Raw genomic sequence first — 19,876 nt, forward strand, 5'->3', positions numbered from 1 at the left:
CCGTATAGGTTGCATGCCGACGATCCCCGCAGGATGGATCGGATCTGCGGATTGGGGAGCATAATGGATCAGACTCCGATCCATTATGCTCAATCCGCATATCCGAAAAGGTAAGTTGTAAAGCAAGGCGATGATCCCCGCAGGATCGTGGAGTGGGTCCGGTGTCACCCCGTATAGGTTGCATGCAGACGATCCCCGCAGGATGGTTTCGGGTATGCGGATTGAGCATAATGGATCGGAGTCCGATCCATTATGCTCCCCAATCCGCAGATCCGATCCATCCTGCGGGGATCGTCGGCATGCAACCTATATGGGGTGACACTGGACTCACTCCACGAAAAGGTAAGTTGTAAAGCAAGGCGATCATCCCCGCAGGATGGATGAGATCCATCCTGCGAGGATCGTTGGCTTGCTTTACAACTTACCTTTTCATGGAGCGGGTCCGGTGTCACCCCGTGCGGTAGGTGTCACCCTGTGTGGCACACACCCCCCGCATCTGCCTCAGGACATCATTGCTTATACGTGTGAAGATGCTGGAAAATAGGACGCTGAGCATCAAGGCAGCGAAGAGGGCCTGATCTGGTCTCTGGTGAATGAGAGGAATCATGGGACCCGAGAATGGGTGCGATGAGTAGAACGCTGGGTGTCTCCTGTCACTGTCAAGGATCAGGCTGGCTTGTACATGTATGATGACAAGGCCTAGGACTCTCTATAGGAATGGGCTCATACTGCCCGTAGCAATCAGGTTACCTCTCCAGTGCAGAAAATGAAGGCAAACTCTGGTCAGAATGGGCGGCATTTCTACATTAGACATACAATGTACAGGGAAGCAGAATCCTGACAGGCATGTCACAGCTGTAGCTGCTCTGTGAGTCACACGTCTTCCCGCACACAGCCTTGATTACCGCTCAGGCAAGTCATGACAGCTGTCCCTGCACTTCTGATACAGGAAAGACAGGAATCAACTAAATGATAATTGGGGTATGAAATAGAACTGCCTCCATGGATAGACTGTGCCAGAGGATGCTGTAGGGTGACAAGAGGTGATGGCGGATTATTGAAAACAAAAATAGAACGTAACTCTAGACAAGTAAAACGAATCAGTGAGCTTCTGTGCTATCCAGGAAACACTCTTCTGTTTCTAATGCCGCTTTATGCATTGACATACCTCCTTATAACCAGTCTGCCCAAACAGTATGGGTACCTGCTGACGTGGCACTATCCACAGGCAGCTTAACTCTTCAATAAGACACAGAAGTTGAACCCAATACAATTTTACTTCAGCTGATTGCAGTAAAAAGGGTGTTTTTCCACTCGTTTGAAGTGTAATGCCCCCGTACACACGACATTCATTATCTCATTAGGCCAATCTACTTTTAACATTTGGATTTTCCTTCGTGTTTACAAAGATTCCTTGCCCATTAACACCCGGGTCATCTTCTGTTTCTGCTCATGCGTGATAGCACTTGATAGATTTTTTTTGTACAACCGTCATACCACCGCATAGAAAATCGGTCGTTTGTATGCGAAACAACAACATTTTTAACTGTTGTTCAACCGGATTTTTTTGTTCACAATATCGTTATCGGTAACATCCTGCTCATCAACGAAGAGAAAATAGTTCGATCAGTGGTTACGCAAAATTTTTTCGTACGATTTCCTTATCGTGTGTATGGGGCATTAGGCTGACCATACATCCTACAATGTTCTGTACAACTTCCTTTAGATTTACTTTTAAGTGCTCATGCACATTGGACATTTTTACAGCGGCTGTTTTGGCATTTGGTGTTTTTTTCTACAGCCAGTAAACTGCCCAGCATGTTATCCTTTGTGTCCATGCACACATAGGCTGTAATAAGCATTTATTGGCAGGGGCGTTTTTTGACTGAAAAAAAACCCAGGACTAGTGGGTTTCTAGAGGAGTTTTTTAGCTGTAAAAATGCCCTAATGCTGAAAAACGCAGCAAGCCAGTGTTTTTGGCAAAACGCGGTTAAACTTTAATGCAAAAAAGCTAAAAACGGCTGAAAAACTTGCATTTTTAATGTGACTTTACACAGCTAACGCTACCAGCGTTATTAAATGCCCAATGTGCATGGAGTCTAATTATGAAGAGCAAGGGCCTACCCAACTGGATACAATTGAAAGTATTGTTTAGGTTTGACCATAACCAAATTATATGGTTTTTGGTAAATCTAAAGGAAAATGTTATAATGTACACTCACCGGCCACTTTATTAGGTACACCTTGCTAGTATCGGGTTGGACCCCCTTTTTCCTTCAGAGCTGCCTTAATTCTTCGTGGGATAGATTCAACAAGGTGTTGGAAACATTCCTCTGAGATTTTGGTCCATATTGACATGACAGCATCAGGCAGTTGCTGCAGATTTGTCTGCTGCACATCCATGAACCGTTGATACAAGGCAGGATGGATCCATGCTTTCATGTTGTTTACAACGAATACTGACCATACCATCTGAATGTCACAGTTGAAATTGAGACTCATTAGACCAGGCAAGGTTTTTCCAATCTTCTATTGTCCAATTTTGATGCAAATCATAGCCTCCGTTTTCTGTTATTAGCTGACAGGAGTGGCACCCGGTGTAGTCTTCTGCTGCTGTAGCCCATCTGCTTCAAAGTTTGACATGTTGTGCATTCAGAGATGGTATTCTGCATACATTGGTTGTCATGAGTGGTTATTTGAGTTGCTATTGCCTTTTTATCACCTAGAACCAGTCTACCCATTCTCCTCTGACATCAACAAGGCATTTTCATCCACACAACTGCCGCTCACTGAATATTTTCTCTTTTTCAGACTATTCTCTGTAAACCCTAGAGATGGTTGTGCATGAAAATGCCAGTAGATCAGCAGTTTTTTAAATACTCAGACCAGCCCGTCTGGCTCCAACAACCATGCCACGTTCAAAGTCACTAAAATCCCCTTTCTGCCCCATTCTGATGATTGGTTTGAATTTCAGCAAGTCGTCTTCACCATATCTAGATGCCTAAATGCATTGAGTTGCTGTCATGTGATTGGCTGATTAGTAATTTGTGTTATCAAGCAATTGAACAGGTGTACCTAATAGAGTGACCAGTGAGTGTAACCACTTGCATAACTGGGAACATACGTCATGTTTTTGACAATTAATACCGGGTGTTTGGCTGCAGCAAGCTGCCATAACCCGGTATTGTTTTTTCCCTTAGGTGCCAAACTTTTTTTTAAAAGTGATCCAAGCAGTGGATTTGCCGCTAGATCACTTTTAGAAGCTGCTGGAGGGGTCACCCCCCATTTCCCTCTTCTTTCCGGTGGTTCCTGGGCTTACCTGCACAATTGGTAGCTCCAGGAACCAATCCAGTGCTGGCAGAGGCAAGTCATAGAGATGAGTGAAGGAAAGATGATCTTCAATCATCTCTGTGGCCTAGGTGGACCAGAGCGACGTCATGACATCACTTCTGGTTCAGGCACCATGTCAACCATGCCATTTTTTTTTTAAGCAAAAGATAAAGAAAACAGATCTTTTTTTTATTTTTTGCTTTCAAAGGTAGAGAGATTTGCGGTCAAAATACATTTTTTTACAAAGCGCCTCCATCCCCCCCTCCCCCCCGTACTCATGCACAGTGGAGAAAGCATACATGTAAATGGTGTTTACACCACACATGTGAGGTATCGCTGTGAATGTCAGAGTGAGAGTAATAATTCCAGAACCTTTTTTGGGCGTCCCGCGATTTGGTTTGCGCGATCGTGGCATGGTTTCCATGTGATCATGGCAAAAATGCCCCATGTTTTCACGTGCCATTGAAATAAATGGCACCTGAACATGCGAATGTGCATTTCAGAGCATGTTTTCAAATCGTGGGCAGAATTGCGGCAATTCTGCCAGCGATTTGAAACACCCTAGTGTGAATGGAGCCTAATAAGTCAGATTTTTGGTATCCTCTTCAATGAATTGTCAGTTTTGATGAGATACTCCCAAAGGGGAATCACATCTAAAGGGATGCAGACCCTGCCACTTTCCTCATTAGAGCCCTGCAAGTACAGCAGCTGATTGATTATAAATTCACTCCTATTCACATTCACTCTATAAATGGACACAGACAAACAAACATCTATTCCTTCTGAATAACAAAAGGAAGGAATCTGCAACAAAGTTTGTACAAATCCTTGCAATATGCATAGATCACCCAGAAGGTGATCAATAAAAGTGGAGTGCTCTGGACATTAATACTTTTATAGATAGGCAACTCCTATCCTCATATGGATTAGTGGTTCCAAATTAATAACTACTGCAGTAGGGAACAGACAGAAAAAGATACACTCACACATCTTTCCTAATCACTGTTCTGTTTATTCAACGTGAAGATTAGCTGGAGTAAAGACGCTCAACAGATCCCTGTGCAATATTCTGAAAATTGCATTGGCTACCAGTAGTTGTGCATAGGAGCAGGGGCGGACTGACAACTCATGGGGAGCCCGGGCAATAGGGGATCATGGGGCCCCTGTGTCCTTGCCCAAACTCAAAAAAGCCTATGCTATGGTACCAGGGGCATCTTATGGGGCCCCCTACTGACCCCTGGGCCCTCGGGCAGTGCCCGAGTTTCCAAATGGTCAGTCCGCCCCTGCATAGGAGCAAGGTAACCAGATGCTAAAGAAACTTGCCTCATGCTGTGAGGTCTTAACCTGTTCAGAAAGTTAGCTCATGGTCTTCAGCTGTGGGGGTTTGGACTGTCCAACATTCACATCTACATAAGGAGAAGATTGTCCTCTAATTGCTATGTGCTAATCGTTCTGATGTATCCCATGCCTTATCCTTCTTCTATTAAAGTTTCTTCAGCCAATAAATATCAAAAAGACATCCACTAGACTGTGTTACTGAAGCCGGTGTGAATGGATGGGTGCTTGCAATGGTGGACACCATCTGTATTTTTAGGTAAGAAAAACCATTATTACTGGCGGTCCCTTTGGGGGGAGCACTGCACTTGTGTTGGCACCAACCCATCTCTTCTTCTTGTCTAATCAAAGAACACCTTGCATAAAGAAAAAGGTCAAGATGTTCTGTAAATGGTGCCCGTGCCATGGGACCAACCCTCTGTGGACAATATGCAGTAGGGCAGTCGCTTGGCCCGAGACACGGAAGACAGCAGCAGTCACTGCAGTAGGCATGGCATATTCTTAGTTACATTGGATCACGCTAGGCTAGACTCATGTATCCATGAAATACAATCCAAACCTGGAGCTCAACATTCATTCAAGGACTCTCTCCACACTCTGTAGTCATTTTTAGCTTTTTTAAACATCCCCCAGGGCAGTGCCCACCCAGCTCCACATGGCCCCTCCTTTTTTTTTTTACGCAATTCCTTGCTTACTAGCCTTGAAAATGGGCAGAACTGATTTTCAAGATTTCCCCCATATATTGCAGCATATTAGTGATGTTCAATCCCTACAGCTCTAATTTTATTTCACAGCAGTCGCAGCGTTTATTTCCTAGAAATAATTATCCTTTTCTTGGAATGAATCAACGCCTGCAGGAGAGCTTTCATTACATTATATATGTATGAAAACAGTTACAAGTGAGTGAATTCAAGGGATTTACATTGTGAGTGCCATCACATTAAAAATGGGTCTCTTGTATAGCTGTCTATGGCAGAAATAAGTGAAAGTAAATAACTAAACTAGCTAAACATACCATATAAACATACTGTATTGCACCAAATATAAAAAGCTCATTAGATGAGAAATAACATAGAAGTTGAATATTACACGTTGTCCTGCCTCCTACCTCATCCTATTGGTCAGTAAGCTTCTTGTGTACAGCAGGCTCTCTCAACCAGGGTGCCCAGACACCCTGGGGTGCCTTGAGGTTTCTTCAGGGGTGCCTTGGCAAAATGTCTAAAAATTGCATAAAAACTGGTATACAAGCCAGCAGGCAGAACAAGTCTGCCTTTTAGTTACACAAAGCCACAGGTTTTCATTGTGCACCATTACGACCTTCTAACCACCAGCGTCCCGACAATCAATGACATCATCAGTTGATAAGGAGGATGTCAGCTGCCTGCACAGCATCCTAGTTTTACCGTCCCCTGCCGCTTTCCATCAGTGCTGGGGTCACATTAGCTCAGTGATGGAGAAAAACTGAGAATTAGAATAGTTTTTCACATTTTAGAATGTGGTGCCTCCAGACTGTCCATAATTCTAAAGGGTGCCTTGACTGAAAAAAAGGTTGAGAAACACTGGTGTACAGTGATAGGCCAATAGGACAGGTGAGGCAGGAAGTTGCGGACCAACCAAGTAATAGCAGCTCCTGCAGGTCCTAAGGGCCAGTTCACACCAGGGGCGGACTGACCATTTGGAACCCTGGGCACCTTTTTCATAGGCTTTGAGTTTGGACAAGGACACAGGGGCCTCATGATACCCTATTGCCCAGGGGCCCCATGAGTTGTCAGTCCGCCCCTAGTTCATACCACAAAAATGCACTCCAGATCTGTTCTGGATTCGTTTTTACTTACAGTTCACACTACACTCCGTTTCAGTGCGTTTTTGATGCTTTTTGATGCGTTTTGCTGTGTTCCAGTACAGTTCTGTGCAGAAAAAATGCAGCATGTTCAACTTTTTTTTTCTGCATCAGAACTGACTGCACTGGTGTGAACTAGAGCCAATGGAATACATGGAAAACACTGTGCAAGCATTTTTGATGCAGAAAAAAAAAGCACTGGACTGCATCTGGTGTGAACCGGCCCTAAAGGCAGAAAGCTGCCTGCAGACTCCACCAAACTTATAGCGGAACTCAACTGTATCTAAGCACCACAAATGGAAAATGTTGTTTAAAGTAATTGTAAAGGTACAATTTAAAAAAAAATAAAAAAATGTTAGACTTACCTGCTCTCTGCAATGGTTTTGCACAGAGCGACTTGATCCTCCTCTTCTGGGGTCCCCTGCCAGTGCTTCCAGCTGTTCCTGCCTTCTGAGGGCCCCCATAGCAAGCAGCTTGCTATGGGGGCACACTCATGTGGGTTTGAACCTGAGCCGGATTGTGTGCATCTATTGACACACAGCATGGTTCGGCCTCACCCCTACAATTTTTTTTTTTCTTAAAAACAACAAACATGTCATACTTACCTGCTCTGTGCAGTGGTTTTGCACTGAGTAGCCCTGATCCTCCTCTTCTTAGCTCCCCCACCAGCAGCACTCCTGGCTCCTCCCCCTTAACCAGTGCCCCCAATAGCAAGTGGCTTGCTATGGAGGCACTTCTGCATGCTTGCTCCCAAGCCCCACCCTTGCTCTCTCGTATACCATTCATTGGTGGCAGAGTTGGCATATTTGAAATGTATATAGAAACTGTTTTTTTCCCTCAAAACACATTAACTTTTCACCCCTCTGCCTTAAGCCATTCACGGGTAGAAGTTTGGTTGAAAATGATTGTTGTTGAAAGTTTGTTACATTTTCTATTTTTTTTTTTGGAGAATTGTCTTGAGGTTGTGGTGTGATTCCATTCACTTAAATTGGTTGCTTTCAGTGGCAGCACTGCCAACCATTCCTTACATGGGTAATTTTTGTCATGCTGCAGAGCATTTCAAAATGTGTCTGTCTGGCAACCTAAAGCTGGGGGAGGGGTTGCTTGAAGGGAACGCAACTCAACTCACCAATTGAGCAGGGACTAGAAAAAATTAATATATATGGTTACTACAGTGGAACAAAAGTCAATCTACCGATTTCTGTTGGATTTTAGTCAATCAACACTGCAGGTAATAGGCTGCAGCACTGATCTGTGTATTCTGACAGCAAGGAAGTCTCCCTGCTGTCAGAATACAATAGCACAGCGGGGAGGATCCCCCCATGCAAATTGATTGGGGGGATTCATTTTTTTTTTAACCTGCTGCTTGAATGAAAAAACTGACCAATGTAAGACCAGCTTGTGCGTGCGTTTTTCTAATGACAAAAATACTAGCCTATGGCCACACTTACACCCCCCTCCCCATAAAACTCATTCAGTGGACTCCTTTTTCCAATAAATGTAAGCAATCCTGGTAATATTTGATGGTCTGTTCAGTGCTTACAATTACCCGCTCTAATTACACAAAACTATTAGTACACACTGCAAGCATGGTCACATTCCCTGCTAATTAGCAATTGAACTTTGTGATGCAGTAAACCACTCTCACATTCCACAGATCTTTAACCGTTTGCAACTCAAGTGGGTTCCTACCAAGGAAAAAAAAAAGCAGAAAAATCATAGACAAGACGTTTTAAAAGAAACTCTTCTTCCAGTAGGCTGCCATTGCAGACATCTTCAGAAAATGCTATTCGCTTGTCACTGTTCATCTAGCTAAAAGTAATTGTTATTTTTTTTAAATAAATAAAATAACATTTACAAACAGGTTTCTGCTTACCTGCTCCGTACAATGGCATTGCATGAGTGGTCGCAATCCTCCTCTTCTTGGTGTGTCATCATAGGAGGCCGGCCATCTCCTATGATGGCACACCTGTAGGCTCAATCCCAAGCCACACTGCCTATGTCCATAGACAAAGACAGCGAGACTGAGCCCTGTCCCCCAGTCTCTGAATTTAAAGGAGAAATTCACCTGTGGGAACATGTTACATGATCACTGGTGCAATGCTTTACAGGCTCCTGCAGATAAAAATAATATATGCACATTTTTTTACCTGCAAAAATGCAAAAAAAAAGTGCATTTATTATTTTTGTTCAAAAGGTAAAGTTATCCTTTAACTTACAGTATCAGGAGCCAATAGCTCCTGCAGCCGCAGCAAAGCCTGTGAGAACAGGGAGAGGGGAAAGAGAATTGCTACAGACACACACAGCGCTGGACTGAGGGAGGGCTCAGGTAAGTATAAAGGGAGGTGAGGGGACATACTGATACTTAAACATTATTCATTCTACCAAAGCAAAACTACACTGCATCTGATCACCAAAAACTATTAAATTTATAATATTCAAACCAAACTCCCCCCATCTATCCAAGTCTCCATGCTTTATTTTGTTAAATAATTTCTTTTTGTTGAGTAAGTACTTTGAAAAACATCCCCTAGATGTAGCCATCTTGAGTAAGGGCATTCATCTGAGTAAGGGAATCCATCTGCCCTTAGATCAGGCATGCAGACAGGAGGGTGTGCTTAGCTAGGAAAACCCCTCTACCCCTCCTGAAGACTCATAGAATGGATGACAATTTGCCTAGACCTAGAAATCACGATGTAACTGAAGAAACATTAAAAAAAGAAAAATGTAAATATGATATACTTTCCTATTTACTAATGGTAGCCGCATAAGACATAAAAATTGTTGTTGATTGAGAGTGAAGTTCTGCTTCTGCCAAGACTGCATTAAGGTAAAAAAAACAGAACAAAACACTTTAAAGCTGACCTCCAGGTATGGGTTATATTGTATAGTTACACTGGACCACCTTAGAGCAGTAAGTATGTACAGTGCGCATTCAGCCTTCAACATAAAAGGGGGCTGAATTCTTTCTGAATGCACTGTATGTATCATGCCTGTGGGACCATTGTGAAAGTGGAGAATCACTGTAGTCAGAGAAGGCCTGGTGTTTATTGAAAAAAAACAAAAAATATATACACACAGTATCTCACAGAAGTGAGTACACCCCTCACATTTTTGTAAATATTTCATTGTCTTTTCATGTGACAACTCTGAAGAAATGACACTTTGCTACAATGTGACGTAGTGAGTGTACAGCTTGTATAACATGTAAATTTGCTGTCCCCTCAAAATAACTCAACACACAGCCATTAATGTCTAAACCGCTGGCAACAAAAGTGAGTACACCCCTAAGTGACAAGGTCCACATTTGGCCCAAAGTGTCAATATTTTGTGTGGCCGCCTTTATTTTCCAGCACTGCCTTAACCCTCTTGGGCATGGAGTTCACCAGAGATTCACAGGTTGCCACTGGAATCCTTTTCCACTCCTCCATGATGACATCACTGAGCTGGTGGATGTTAGAGAGTTTGCACTCCTCCTCCTTCTGTTTGAGGATACCCCACAGATGCTCAATAGGGTTTAGGTCTGGAGATATGCTTGGCCAGTCCATCACCTGTGTTTGGAGTCATTATGTTGGAATACTGCCCTGCGGCCCAGTTTCCAAAGGGAGGGGATCATATTCTGCTTCAGTATGTCACATTACATGTTGGCATTCCTGGTTCCCTCAATGAACTGTTGCCCCCCAGTACCGGCAGCACTCATGCAGCCCCAGACCATGACACTCCCACCACGCTTGACTGTAGGCAAGACACACTTGTCTTTGTACTCCTCACCTGGTTGCCACCACACATGCTTGACATCATCTGAACCAAATACATTTATCTTGATCTCATCAGATCACAGGACATAGTTCCAGTAATCCATGTCCTTAGTCTGCTTGTCTTCAGCAAACGGTTTGCAGGCTTTCTTGTGCATCAGCTTTAGAAGAGGCTTCCTTCTGGGATGACAGCCATGCAGACCAAATTTGATGCAGTGTGCGGCTTATGGTCTGAGCAGTGACAGGATGAGCCCCACCCCTTCAACCTCTGCAGCAATGCTGGCAGTACTCATACATCTATTTCCCAAAGACAACCTCTGGATATGACGCTGAGCACGTGCACTCAACTTCTTTGATCAACCATGGCAAGGCCTGTTCTGAATGGGCCACCATGCCACAGCTCAGTTTCAGGGTCTTGGCAATCTTCTTATAGCCTAGGCCAGGGGTGGGCAACTGTGACCCTCCAGCTGTTGTAGAACTACAAGTCCCATGAGACATTGCAAAACTGAGTTACAAGCATGACTCCCAAAGGTAGAGGCATGATGGGACTTGTAGTTCAACAGCTGGAGGGACACAGTTACCCACCCCCGGCCTAAGCCATCTTTATGTAGAGCAACAATTCTTTTTTTCAGTGCCTCAGAGAGTTCTTTGCCATGAGGTACCATGTTGAACTTCCAGTGACCAGTATGAGGGTGGGAGCGATAACACCAAATTTAACACACCTGCTCCCCATTCACACCTGAGACCTTGTAACACTAACAAGTCACATGACACCGGGGAGGGAAAATTGCTAATTGGGCCCAATTTGGACCTGGCCACTTAGGGGTGTACTCACTTTTGTTGCCAGCAGTTTAGACATTAATGGCTGGGTGTTGAGTTATTTTGAGGGGACAGCAAATTTACATTGTTATACAAGCTGTACACTCACTATGTCTTCAGTGTTGTCCCATGAAAAGATAGAATAAAATATTTACAAAAATGTGAGGGGTGTACTCACTTCTGGGAGATACTGTGCCTGGAGTTCACATTTAATGCTGAATTCCAGGTATAAACAGCTAAACACACAGAGGAACAACATAAGGGAGCCGTTTTACTTGCCAAAGGAGTTATATTTCTGCCCATCTGTTCCTGAGAATTACACAGCTCTTGAACAAAGCCTTTCATATCTACCTGGAATTTAGCTTTGATCATTTAAAAGGTGCAAGCATATAAGACTGGCAAATAATTAACTTCCCGAAACTCCTCAGGCAACTGGGAGACACACAGGTAGCTCTGTGAGCCCCAATGTAGTGCTTAGAATTCTAGCACTCAAACATGTTTATTAAGAGGGGCGACATAATTGTGCTGCTGATCATTTATAGCTCAATCCCAGTCTGATGGGAGGAGGAAGGTGACTGCAGTGTATTCCTGAACTGTAAGCATCACCCTCATGTATATGCAGTGAGGCAAGGATATACAAATCACACATGCCTGAACATAATCAAATATTTTAGCATGTTACACAATTCAGTCCTGTACTGGTTAAGGAGTTGAGAGAGTTAATCTCTACGCTTTCTATACATCACTGCCAGACTAGAGCTGAAAGGTGTTTAACTACTAGCCTACAGGGTACTTATACCTTCTTCCTGCACAGGCCAATTTCCAGCCATTGCACATTGAATGACAATTGTGCAGTTAGGCAACACTGTACCCATATGAAATTGTTTTTATCATTTTTTGTGACAGAGCTTTATTTTGGTGGTATTTAATCACCTCTGGGTTTTTTATTTTTTCTTAAGCAAACCAAAAACCACAGAAAATTTTGAAAAGTTTTTTTTCTTCGTTTGTTATAAAATTTTGTAAATAAGTGATTTTTCTCCTTCACTGATGTGTGCTAATGAGGCTGCAGTGATGGGCATCACTGATAGGTGACACTGATAGGCAGCTCAGATGGGCACTGGCAGGTGGCATGGATGAGCACTGACAGCTGGAACTGATTGACACCAACAGGTGGCACTGCTGGGGCAACACAGATCATCAGGGCGCCCTGATGATCAGTGTACATATCCCCTCTGAGGGATGCAGATTACCGGCTGTCCTCTCAAGCTGTCAGCATGACAGCTCGTCAGGAGAGAAATGCCGATAACCAGCATATCCATTTACATGCGATCAGCTGCGATTGGACACAGCTGATCACATGACCAAGCTGACATCTTCGGCTCTTTCCGTTGATCGTGATCCACTGTGTCCAAGGGACACAGCACACCGCCGCACGCTCCAGGAGCCGCGCATGCGTGGTTAGAATGGGAAGACGTCCTCCCAGAACAAGAGAACCACCTTGAACCTGTCATTTTACTAGATGGCTGGTGGGAGGCGGTTAAAGGAGCATAAAATAGCAGATTGATGCTCTAAGGCCACAAGCACTATGGGCACTTTGTGCGCAAAAACACAGGATTGGATGCACACTGAAGTGGCACAGGTGCAGCATCCAGCTCCACTACAGCTTTCTCAGTCTGCTGCCGCTGGAAAATATATTTTGAGTGACACATCCATTTAGGGTAGTATGTATTCAAGGACATATACCTGGAACACAGCTGTTCCAGGTTTTGGGCATAAATCCAGAAATGCATAGGGCCCCTGACACCCCAGTCACATCGGGTGCGACTTGGCATGCGATTTGCATGAATGCAACTTGCAAACCATATGCCAAGTCGCATCCTATTGTCCAAAATTAGAACGGTCATATCGGTGCGGTTATAACTTGGTTGGAGCTGCATCGTTTTCTAAAATAGTACATGCACTACTTTTGGTGCGATTTGCATAGACATCTGTGTCAGATGTCTTCCAAATCACACCTCAAATTGGCATCTCACCCGACTTTGAAATCGTGCGACTTACAGTGAAGTCACACAATTTCAAAGTCGAGCTTGATGTGATGGGGGGGGGGGGGGGGGGGGGTAAAGGCTGGATTCACACCACAACATTGCAGCAAAACACATTAAGGGTTTATTTACTAAAGGCAAATAGGCTTTGCACTGATAGTGCAGTTACTCTAGATCAGAGGTGAACATGCAAGGGAAAGAAAAAAAACAAAACCACAAAAAAAACAAAAAAAAACCAGACAGTTTTTATATGATATATTTGTATTTACAACAGTTAATAACATTAGGAAATAAACAATATAAAACATCCCTCTGCTGTGCCCAGACTACATTAAATAATCCTGGCAACTAGATAACACTAAAGACAACAAAGTCCTAAAATTTGAATAAAAACAAGACTATATATAATTATGAAAAGGTCTTGTAAAAAAACATCAAACAATTTAACTGGGGTGAGTGATGACAAGTAAAGCCTATAACACACTTATAGCGTTGATCCTTGTAGGTTTTAGTGAAATATGAGGCTTCTCTCACCAGAAATTCTCAGTTAAAGGAAAGCTTTAAAAAGGAGAAACTACATAAATTGCTATTTCTGGATTATCCTCTCCAATCTAGTTGCCTGGCTGTGATTGTGAACTAAAGACATTAATATTTTCAGTTAATGATCCAGAAAATGAATATCAGTTGTTCTGACTTCACTAGCTGCATGCTTGTTCTAGCTTACTATCTTTAAAGCACTGGAGATGGGACACAGTCAGGCAATAACCTTCAGAAGAAAAATAGCAGAAGCAACATGTTTCTCTCAGTACAAGTTTCCTTTAATACAAATGAGAGCTAAAAAACAAATGGCCTTCATATCTATGCCAAAAAAATATTTCTGACTCTCCCTTTCAATCACTTTGGCTGCCTATAGACATGAGTAAAGTATGAACCGTCTGTTTTGGTCAGATCAGGAGCTGAACTCATGTCTATAGTGCGACGCAAAAGCTGCAATCAGAAGAGTGCAGTCAGATTATGCCATGCATCCAACCAACCACTCTCCTGTGCCAATAAGTTCTTCAACACTGCCATAGGAGAATCAAATCACTTGATATGGGATTTTTTCCTCATTCACTGGCTTTATTAAATGTATGTAATAAAAGGAAAGGCTACACTTTATCCCCCCCCAATCCCTACTAATGCTGATACAGTGTCTTTAGTACTTTAAATCCCTGACCCGGAGCAAATTTGTAGAACAGGAGTATTGACTTTGATTGATGTACATTTCAAAGGGGTAACTATCCATTACAAACTGATGCTATGAAAATAAAGTGCTACATTTAAGGAATTCCCCTCTCTCAGATTACTGGATGGTTAAAAGAACTGACCAGATGCACTAAATTCAGATCAGATTTTCTGACATGGAGGTTTTTGCAGCAGTTTAAGGGTTTCTGTCAATGAGCTGATGAAGTCTGGTCTTAGCGTATCAGATCAGATCAGTCTATTAACAGGTGTATTTAACCTCAGAACTGCATCAACCTGCCATAGTGTTCCTATTGATTTGTAGTGAGAAGAGCAATGTTAATGCAAATAAAAGCCTGTGTACACAGGCAATGCCAACTTGTCTTTGAAAGTGCAAGTTCCAGGTCTTACATTCTGTTTGTGTCAAATGAACAAGTAGGTAAGAAACAATGGAGGACGACAACCTTACAGTTTTAACCTCCTTAAAAATAAGCCAGGCATAGTAGCTTCCATATTCCTATCATGGCAGGTCCCCTTTTAAGTCATGTATACTGTCCAATTCCTACCTGGAGTATACTATCCATTTGCTCAATAAGATACATTTCCTAACACTGTGAATAGAGATACATCACTCTAGCGAGAAAGAAAACTGGCAACAGCTAAAATTGAATATTAGTTTCCCAGAAACATTTCTTCAGAACAAAAGATTTGCTAGTGTGGGAAATACGTTTCACCCATTTAGGAACCTTTGAAACCAGGGAAGGATAATTGACAAGGTCAAATACACATGGAGGGAAAAAAAAAATGCACATTAAACTGCAGTTCAAATGAACAACAGTTGACAACAGCAAGGAGGATTCTTGGAAGGATCCAGGATGCATCACATAGCAGCATGGACAAATACTCCATTGTACAGTAGGCTACATATACACAAATGATATAGTCCACAACCTTGTGATAGGCCAACAGTACTAACATCTGCTGTGCACACAGCTGAACAAGGCTTTCTAAAATATCAAGAAAGGAATTTCTGTTCTGGATCAGCTGTTTTACTCTGAAGTCTTTTTATGGAAATATGTTGAAATCTTTTTTGAGGATCCCGGTGTGACTGGAGCCTGGAAAGAGAACAAAATCAGAGATTTAGAATAAGCTACAACTAGCTACCAATCAGACATAATATCCAGTGATGTGGTGCCCATGACCCCAATAAGTCACATGTATGGAAGAATGTGAAAACGGAGCGTGTGGCCCCTCTTCCTCAGCAGGTCATTGCTGTCAATGGGTGCCAGAATTCCTCATTATTCCAGGCCAGAGACCCAAAAGCACTGAAGCTACAGAATTAGCATAACAGCCAGAGAATCAGTAACTGCAGTTACCACACTTTTCTTACAACAGAGGAAAAAAAAAAAAAAAAACCCCACACAATCACAAAAACAAAGTAATGTAATTTGATTATATTTTTTCCTGAAAATATGAGTTTTATAAACAGTTGCTCAAATATGATGCAACAAAATTTTGTAAGTACTATGTTTTTATTCTACAAGGCCTCGGCTTTACAAAAAAACAAAGTTATATTCTATGCCCACAGTTGATCCAGTAGAAAGCAAAAAAACAAAAACAAAAAAAAACCCCAGCAAAGCATGATCCAATTTGCTACTGCAGGAGAAAAAATTCCTTCCCAATTCCCCCCATAGGCAATCGGATGTTTCCTGGATCAACTTTACCTATAGAATTTATAGAACCTATTAAGAATTTCAGAAAAAAAATTCTGGGCTTTGAGTAATCTTAAAGAAAAAGAACAGTGTAAAAACACTGTACTAATGACACTGGGCAGGAAGGGGTTAACATCTGGAGCGATCAGAGGGTTAACTGCATGCCTTTTACATCATCATGTAGTGTGTGTGTTTTATTAGGGAAACATGCTGCTGTGTATTCCTCGCTGTGCCCTGTAGCAGTACTTCTGCTACAGAACGGAGAGGATGCAGTTAAAGATTAAAGATCATGGAGCTGCATTAATGTACTTTCTTAAAATCGGTTTTGAACTTTAACCACTTTCCTGCCGCCCTATAGCAGATATACTGCTACAGGGGTGCACAAAATCACATATATACACATGATTTTGCATTTCCGGGTAAGGGGCGCATGCGAGCCGCATGCACACCCTACCCACGCCCTCGGCTGTCAATCACCATGTTCCAGGCGGTGATTATGCGGCAGCACCCGTGATCAAGGTGCATTACCGACAGAGGGAGAGAACTGTATGTAAACAATACAGATCTCTCCCGTCAGCTCCTGCACATTGCTTTGTATGGCGCTGCAGAGCCATACAAAGCAGTGTTTACAGTTGAAAGCAGACACAGCACACAGTAAAACAGCTTATGTGGGGTCAAAGAGTTAACAATGTGGTTTTTAAACCGCCATTTGTAAACGCTTTAGCTTTCACGTAAACCAATTTACATGTATTGGGATTTTTGTTTTTAGCACAGACATGTAGCAGAATACATTTTGGCCTAAATTTATGACTTCCGATTTTTTTTACTGGACGTGTTTAGCAGCAAAAAGTCAAAAATATTGTTTTTTTTTTCAAAATTGTCAAATTTTTTAGCGCAAAACACAAAAAAAAAAAAAAAAAAAAAAAAAAAAAAAAAAAAAAAAAAAAAAAACGCACAGGTGATCAAATACTACCAAAAGTAAATATGTAAATTTCATTTTAGTGCAGCGCTGCATATGACTGCGCAATTGTCAGCTAAAGTAATGCAGCTCCGTATTGCAAAAAAATGGCCTGGTCAGGAAGGGGGGGGGGTATATCCTCTCTAGGGCAAGTGGTTGAAAACACACAAAAGAAAAAACAAAAAACACCAGGTCTGGCACAGATTCCTCTTGACAAAGAAAATAAGGTCGAGTTTGTGGAGAGGCGTCTGCAAGAGCTGCAGTCAGATTAATTAGCACATCTGACAAGCACCATCATGCCACTGTGTAGGAACAGATCAAGACAGAGGCCAACGTGACGCATCAGCTCCCACAGGCGTTGCTGCTGTGAACGACATCAAATAGTTGAAAATTCCGTCATACACATGCCTCCCAGACATACTGTTCTACCAGGATCTATACTACAAAATGATCACATGACAAAATGGGGCCGATCACACCCACCAATAAGAATCACAAGTTCTTACCCAGCCCTTTGCCTAGCAGGTTGTGGTATAAAGACAAAGGAAGGTTACCTAAAAAGGTCAAACCGTTCAGTAAAATCAACAGGTTAACCATATGATCAGAAATGTGATCTACTCATTGCAGCAGGTTTTGTCCCTGGCTGCACAGCCCCCCACACCTGCCAGCAACGATGCAGTGTAATACTCACAAGTGAAAAGGGAAGCTACCAGAAGAAAGAAGTCAGTGGAGTGGAGGTCTGTCACACATGGAGGGGGGGGGGGGGGGGGGTGGGAAGGATGCCAATAGTGTGTGAAATGTGCAGTCTGCTCATTGCGTTTGCGTCTCTACAGCTTACTTTAGCAATTAAAAAAAAAAAAGAAATGGGGTGGGCCCCCCCCCCCTCCAAAATCCATACCAGACCCCTATCTAAGCAAGCCAGCCATACCAGGCCACATGCCCTCAACATGGGGGGGGGTGGGGCTGGTGGCTGGGTGCCTTGAGGCTTGTTGAGGAAGAGGACCTCTCTTCCTCACATCCCCGGGCAGCGGTGGTGGAAGAGTGCAACAGACTTGGGGAGAAAGAAAAAAAAAAAAAAAAAAAAAAAAAGGAAGCTTCTGATGAACTCTTCTGCTGTCTGACAGCTCTTAAATAAGCCAAGGTGACCCCGCCCCCCTGTGGCATTGACCCAGCATGCCCCATGGCTTATCCAAGAGCTGGTAGATGGCAGAGACATCAGACGGTGGAAGTCTTCTTTGTGAGCAGAGCTCTTTTATTTTTTTTACTTCTGTTTGCAGGCGGTTTATCGTGATTGATGTTGGATCTACTTTGGGTGACAATTTTTTTTTTTTTTCAGTTTTTAAATAAAATGGCTTGTCAAAAACTTGTGTTTTTACTCTTTTTGGTGTATGTACCCCATGTATTTTGGTGTTTTTTTGGGTATGTACCCCATACTCATTTACATTAGGGGAGTGGGGGCCACGATCTGGGGATTTTGATAAGTCACCCCCCACCACCACTAGCCCAGGGTTGTGGGGAAGAGGCCCTTGTCCTGCCCCAAAGCACCCAACCTCCCTAACAGACATTTGGCAAAACTGATAAAGGCACCAAATTCTTTTCTGCTCTATCCCAAAGTGAAAGATGATATTTTACACAAACAAATTGGGCTTTATATAACAACCAGTGGGAACAATTTGAAAATATCATGGAAACAAACAATAAGTACAAAAAGATACTTACAGGTATAGGGGAACTGGTTATATTCCTTGGTGATGCCTTTTTGGCACTCCCATTCCTTAGTGGTGGATGACTGGTAGGGCTTTGGTTTTCAGACTTGTCAGATTTCAGTTTGTGCCCTAATGCAGACAGCCAATTCTTCTCTGGAGTGCTGTTCTCCTTGTTGTGCCTCAAATTACTCTCTGTCCCACCAGGGGACTGTGTTCCAGGAGCCTCTGCAGAGAGTTGGGAAACAGATCTCTCTTCATGGTCCTTGCGGAGATCAGCCAGACTTCGAAATCTGCTGTCAGCATTTGCAATGTTCTCCATAAAGGAGCACAGGTCATGCTTGGCCTTCTTCAGTCCAGGTTCCAGCTCTGTCACACAGTTACAGTTATTAAAACACTCATATTCTGCTTTATCACTGCTGGTATCCAGACGTCTCTTAGCCTTCTTCTCACAAACAGGGGACAGCCTAGAAGTAGACGCTCTGGGGTACTGCTCTACTGGGGTGAAGGCCTTTCGAGGAGATGGAGTCTTCATATCCGCCATATATGACCTCGGAGTACGCGTGATCCAGTCCTTAATGGACACCTTTGAAGCGGACATCTGTTTAGGAGATGAAGTGAAAGCTTCGGCCTTCTGTTTTGGTGTGTAGCATTTAGGAACTGTTGTGAAAGGAGAAGTTGGGGTGTTGGACGACATTGGGAGGTCCGCAGTGTAACTTGGAACACAAGTGGCTGGAGTAGGAGAAGCCATAAAACAGGGGCTTTGCACTAGGGTTGATTTATCAGGCGTAGATATTCTTGAGCCTGTTAATAGAATACACATTTATAGAGCATACTGTGATTGCACAAGCCTACAAACACACATTCTGGAAGTGACTGTCAGCCCCATGGGGAAGGCACTTTACATCAAGTAGAAGCAATGCACTTAAAACATAATTATTCCCTCTAGTTTACATGGGAGTGACCTGTAACCAAAATAGCTCCCCAGCTGGCTGGAACCCACAGACACTAGTAAACATTTCTAAATGAGATTTTGCTGTATTGGAGAATTGGGATAATAGCTGGTTTCCTAGTGGTTCTAAAAAGGAACACTTTGGAAGAAAACAGGAGATCTGGCAACAATGCAACCAAAGAGATCACTGGAAATCTTATCTTTGCTGG

The 19,876-nt window shown here is 42.9% G+C and overlaps 1 protein-coding gene across 1 annotated transcript in view; it reads right to left on the reverse strand.

Moving 5' to 3' along the window:
- Positions 1–13,361: 13,361 nt before the first annotated feature.
- DTL (denticleless E3 ubiquitin protein ligase adapter) overlaps positions 13,362–19,876 on the reverse strand; it is a 41,326-nt gene continuing 34,811 nt past the window's right edge. Inside the window, exons 14-15 of the mRNA XM_089677795.1 lie at positions 18,732–19,519; positions 13,362–15,457 (exon numbers count right to left, since the gene is read on the reverse strand). Of these exons, the coding sequence (XP_089533921.1) occupies positions 15,392–15,457; positions 18,732–19,519 (854 nt within the window). The 3' untranslated portion in view covers positions 13,362–15,391. The remainder of the gene's footprint in view (positions 15,458–18,731; positions 19,520–19,876) is intronic.

The sequence above is a fragment of the Staurois parvus genome, unplaced genomic scaffold (assembly GCF_062004578.1).
Source record: "Staurois parvus isolate SC_StPar_1 unplaced genomic scaffold, SC_StPar_1.0 ptg000192l, whole genome shotgun sequence".
Classification (NCBI taxonomy): domain Eukaryota; kingdom Metazoa; phylum Chordata; class Amphibia; order Anura; family Ranidae; genus Staurois; species Staurois parvus.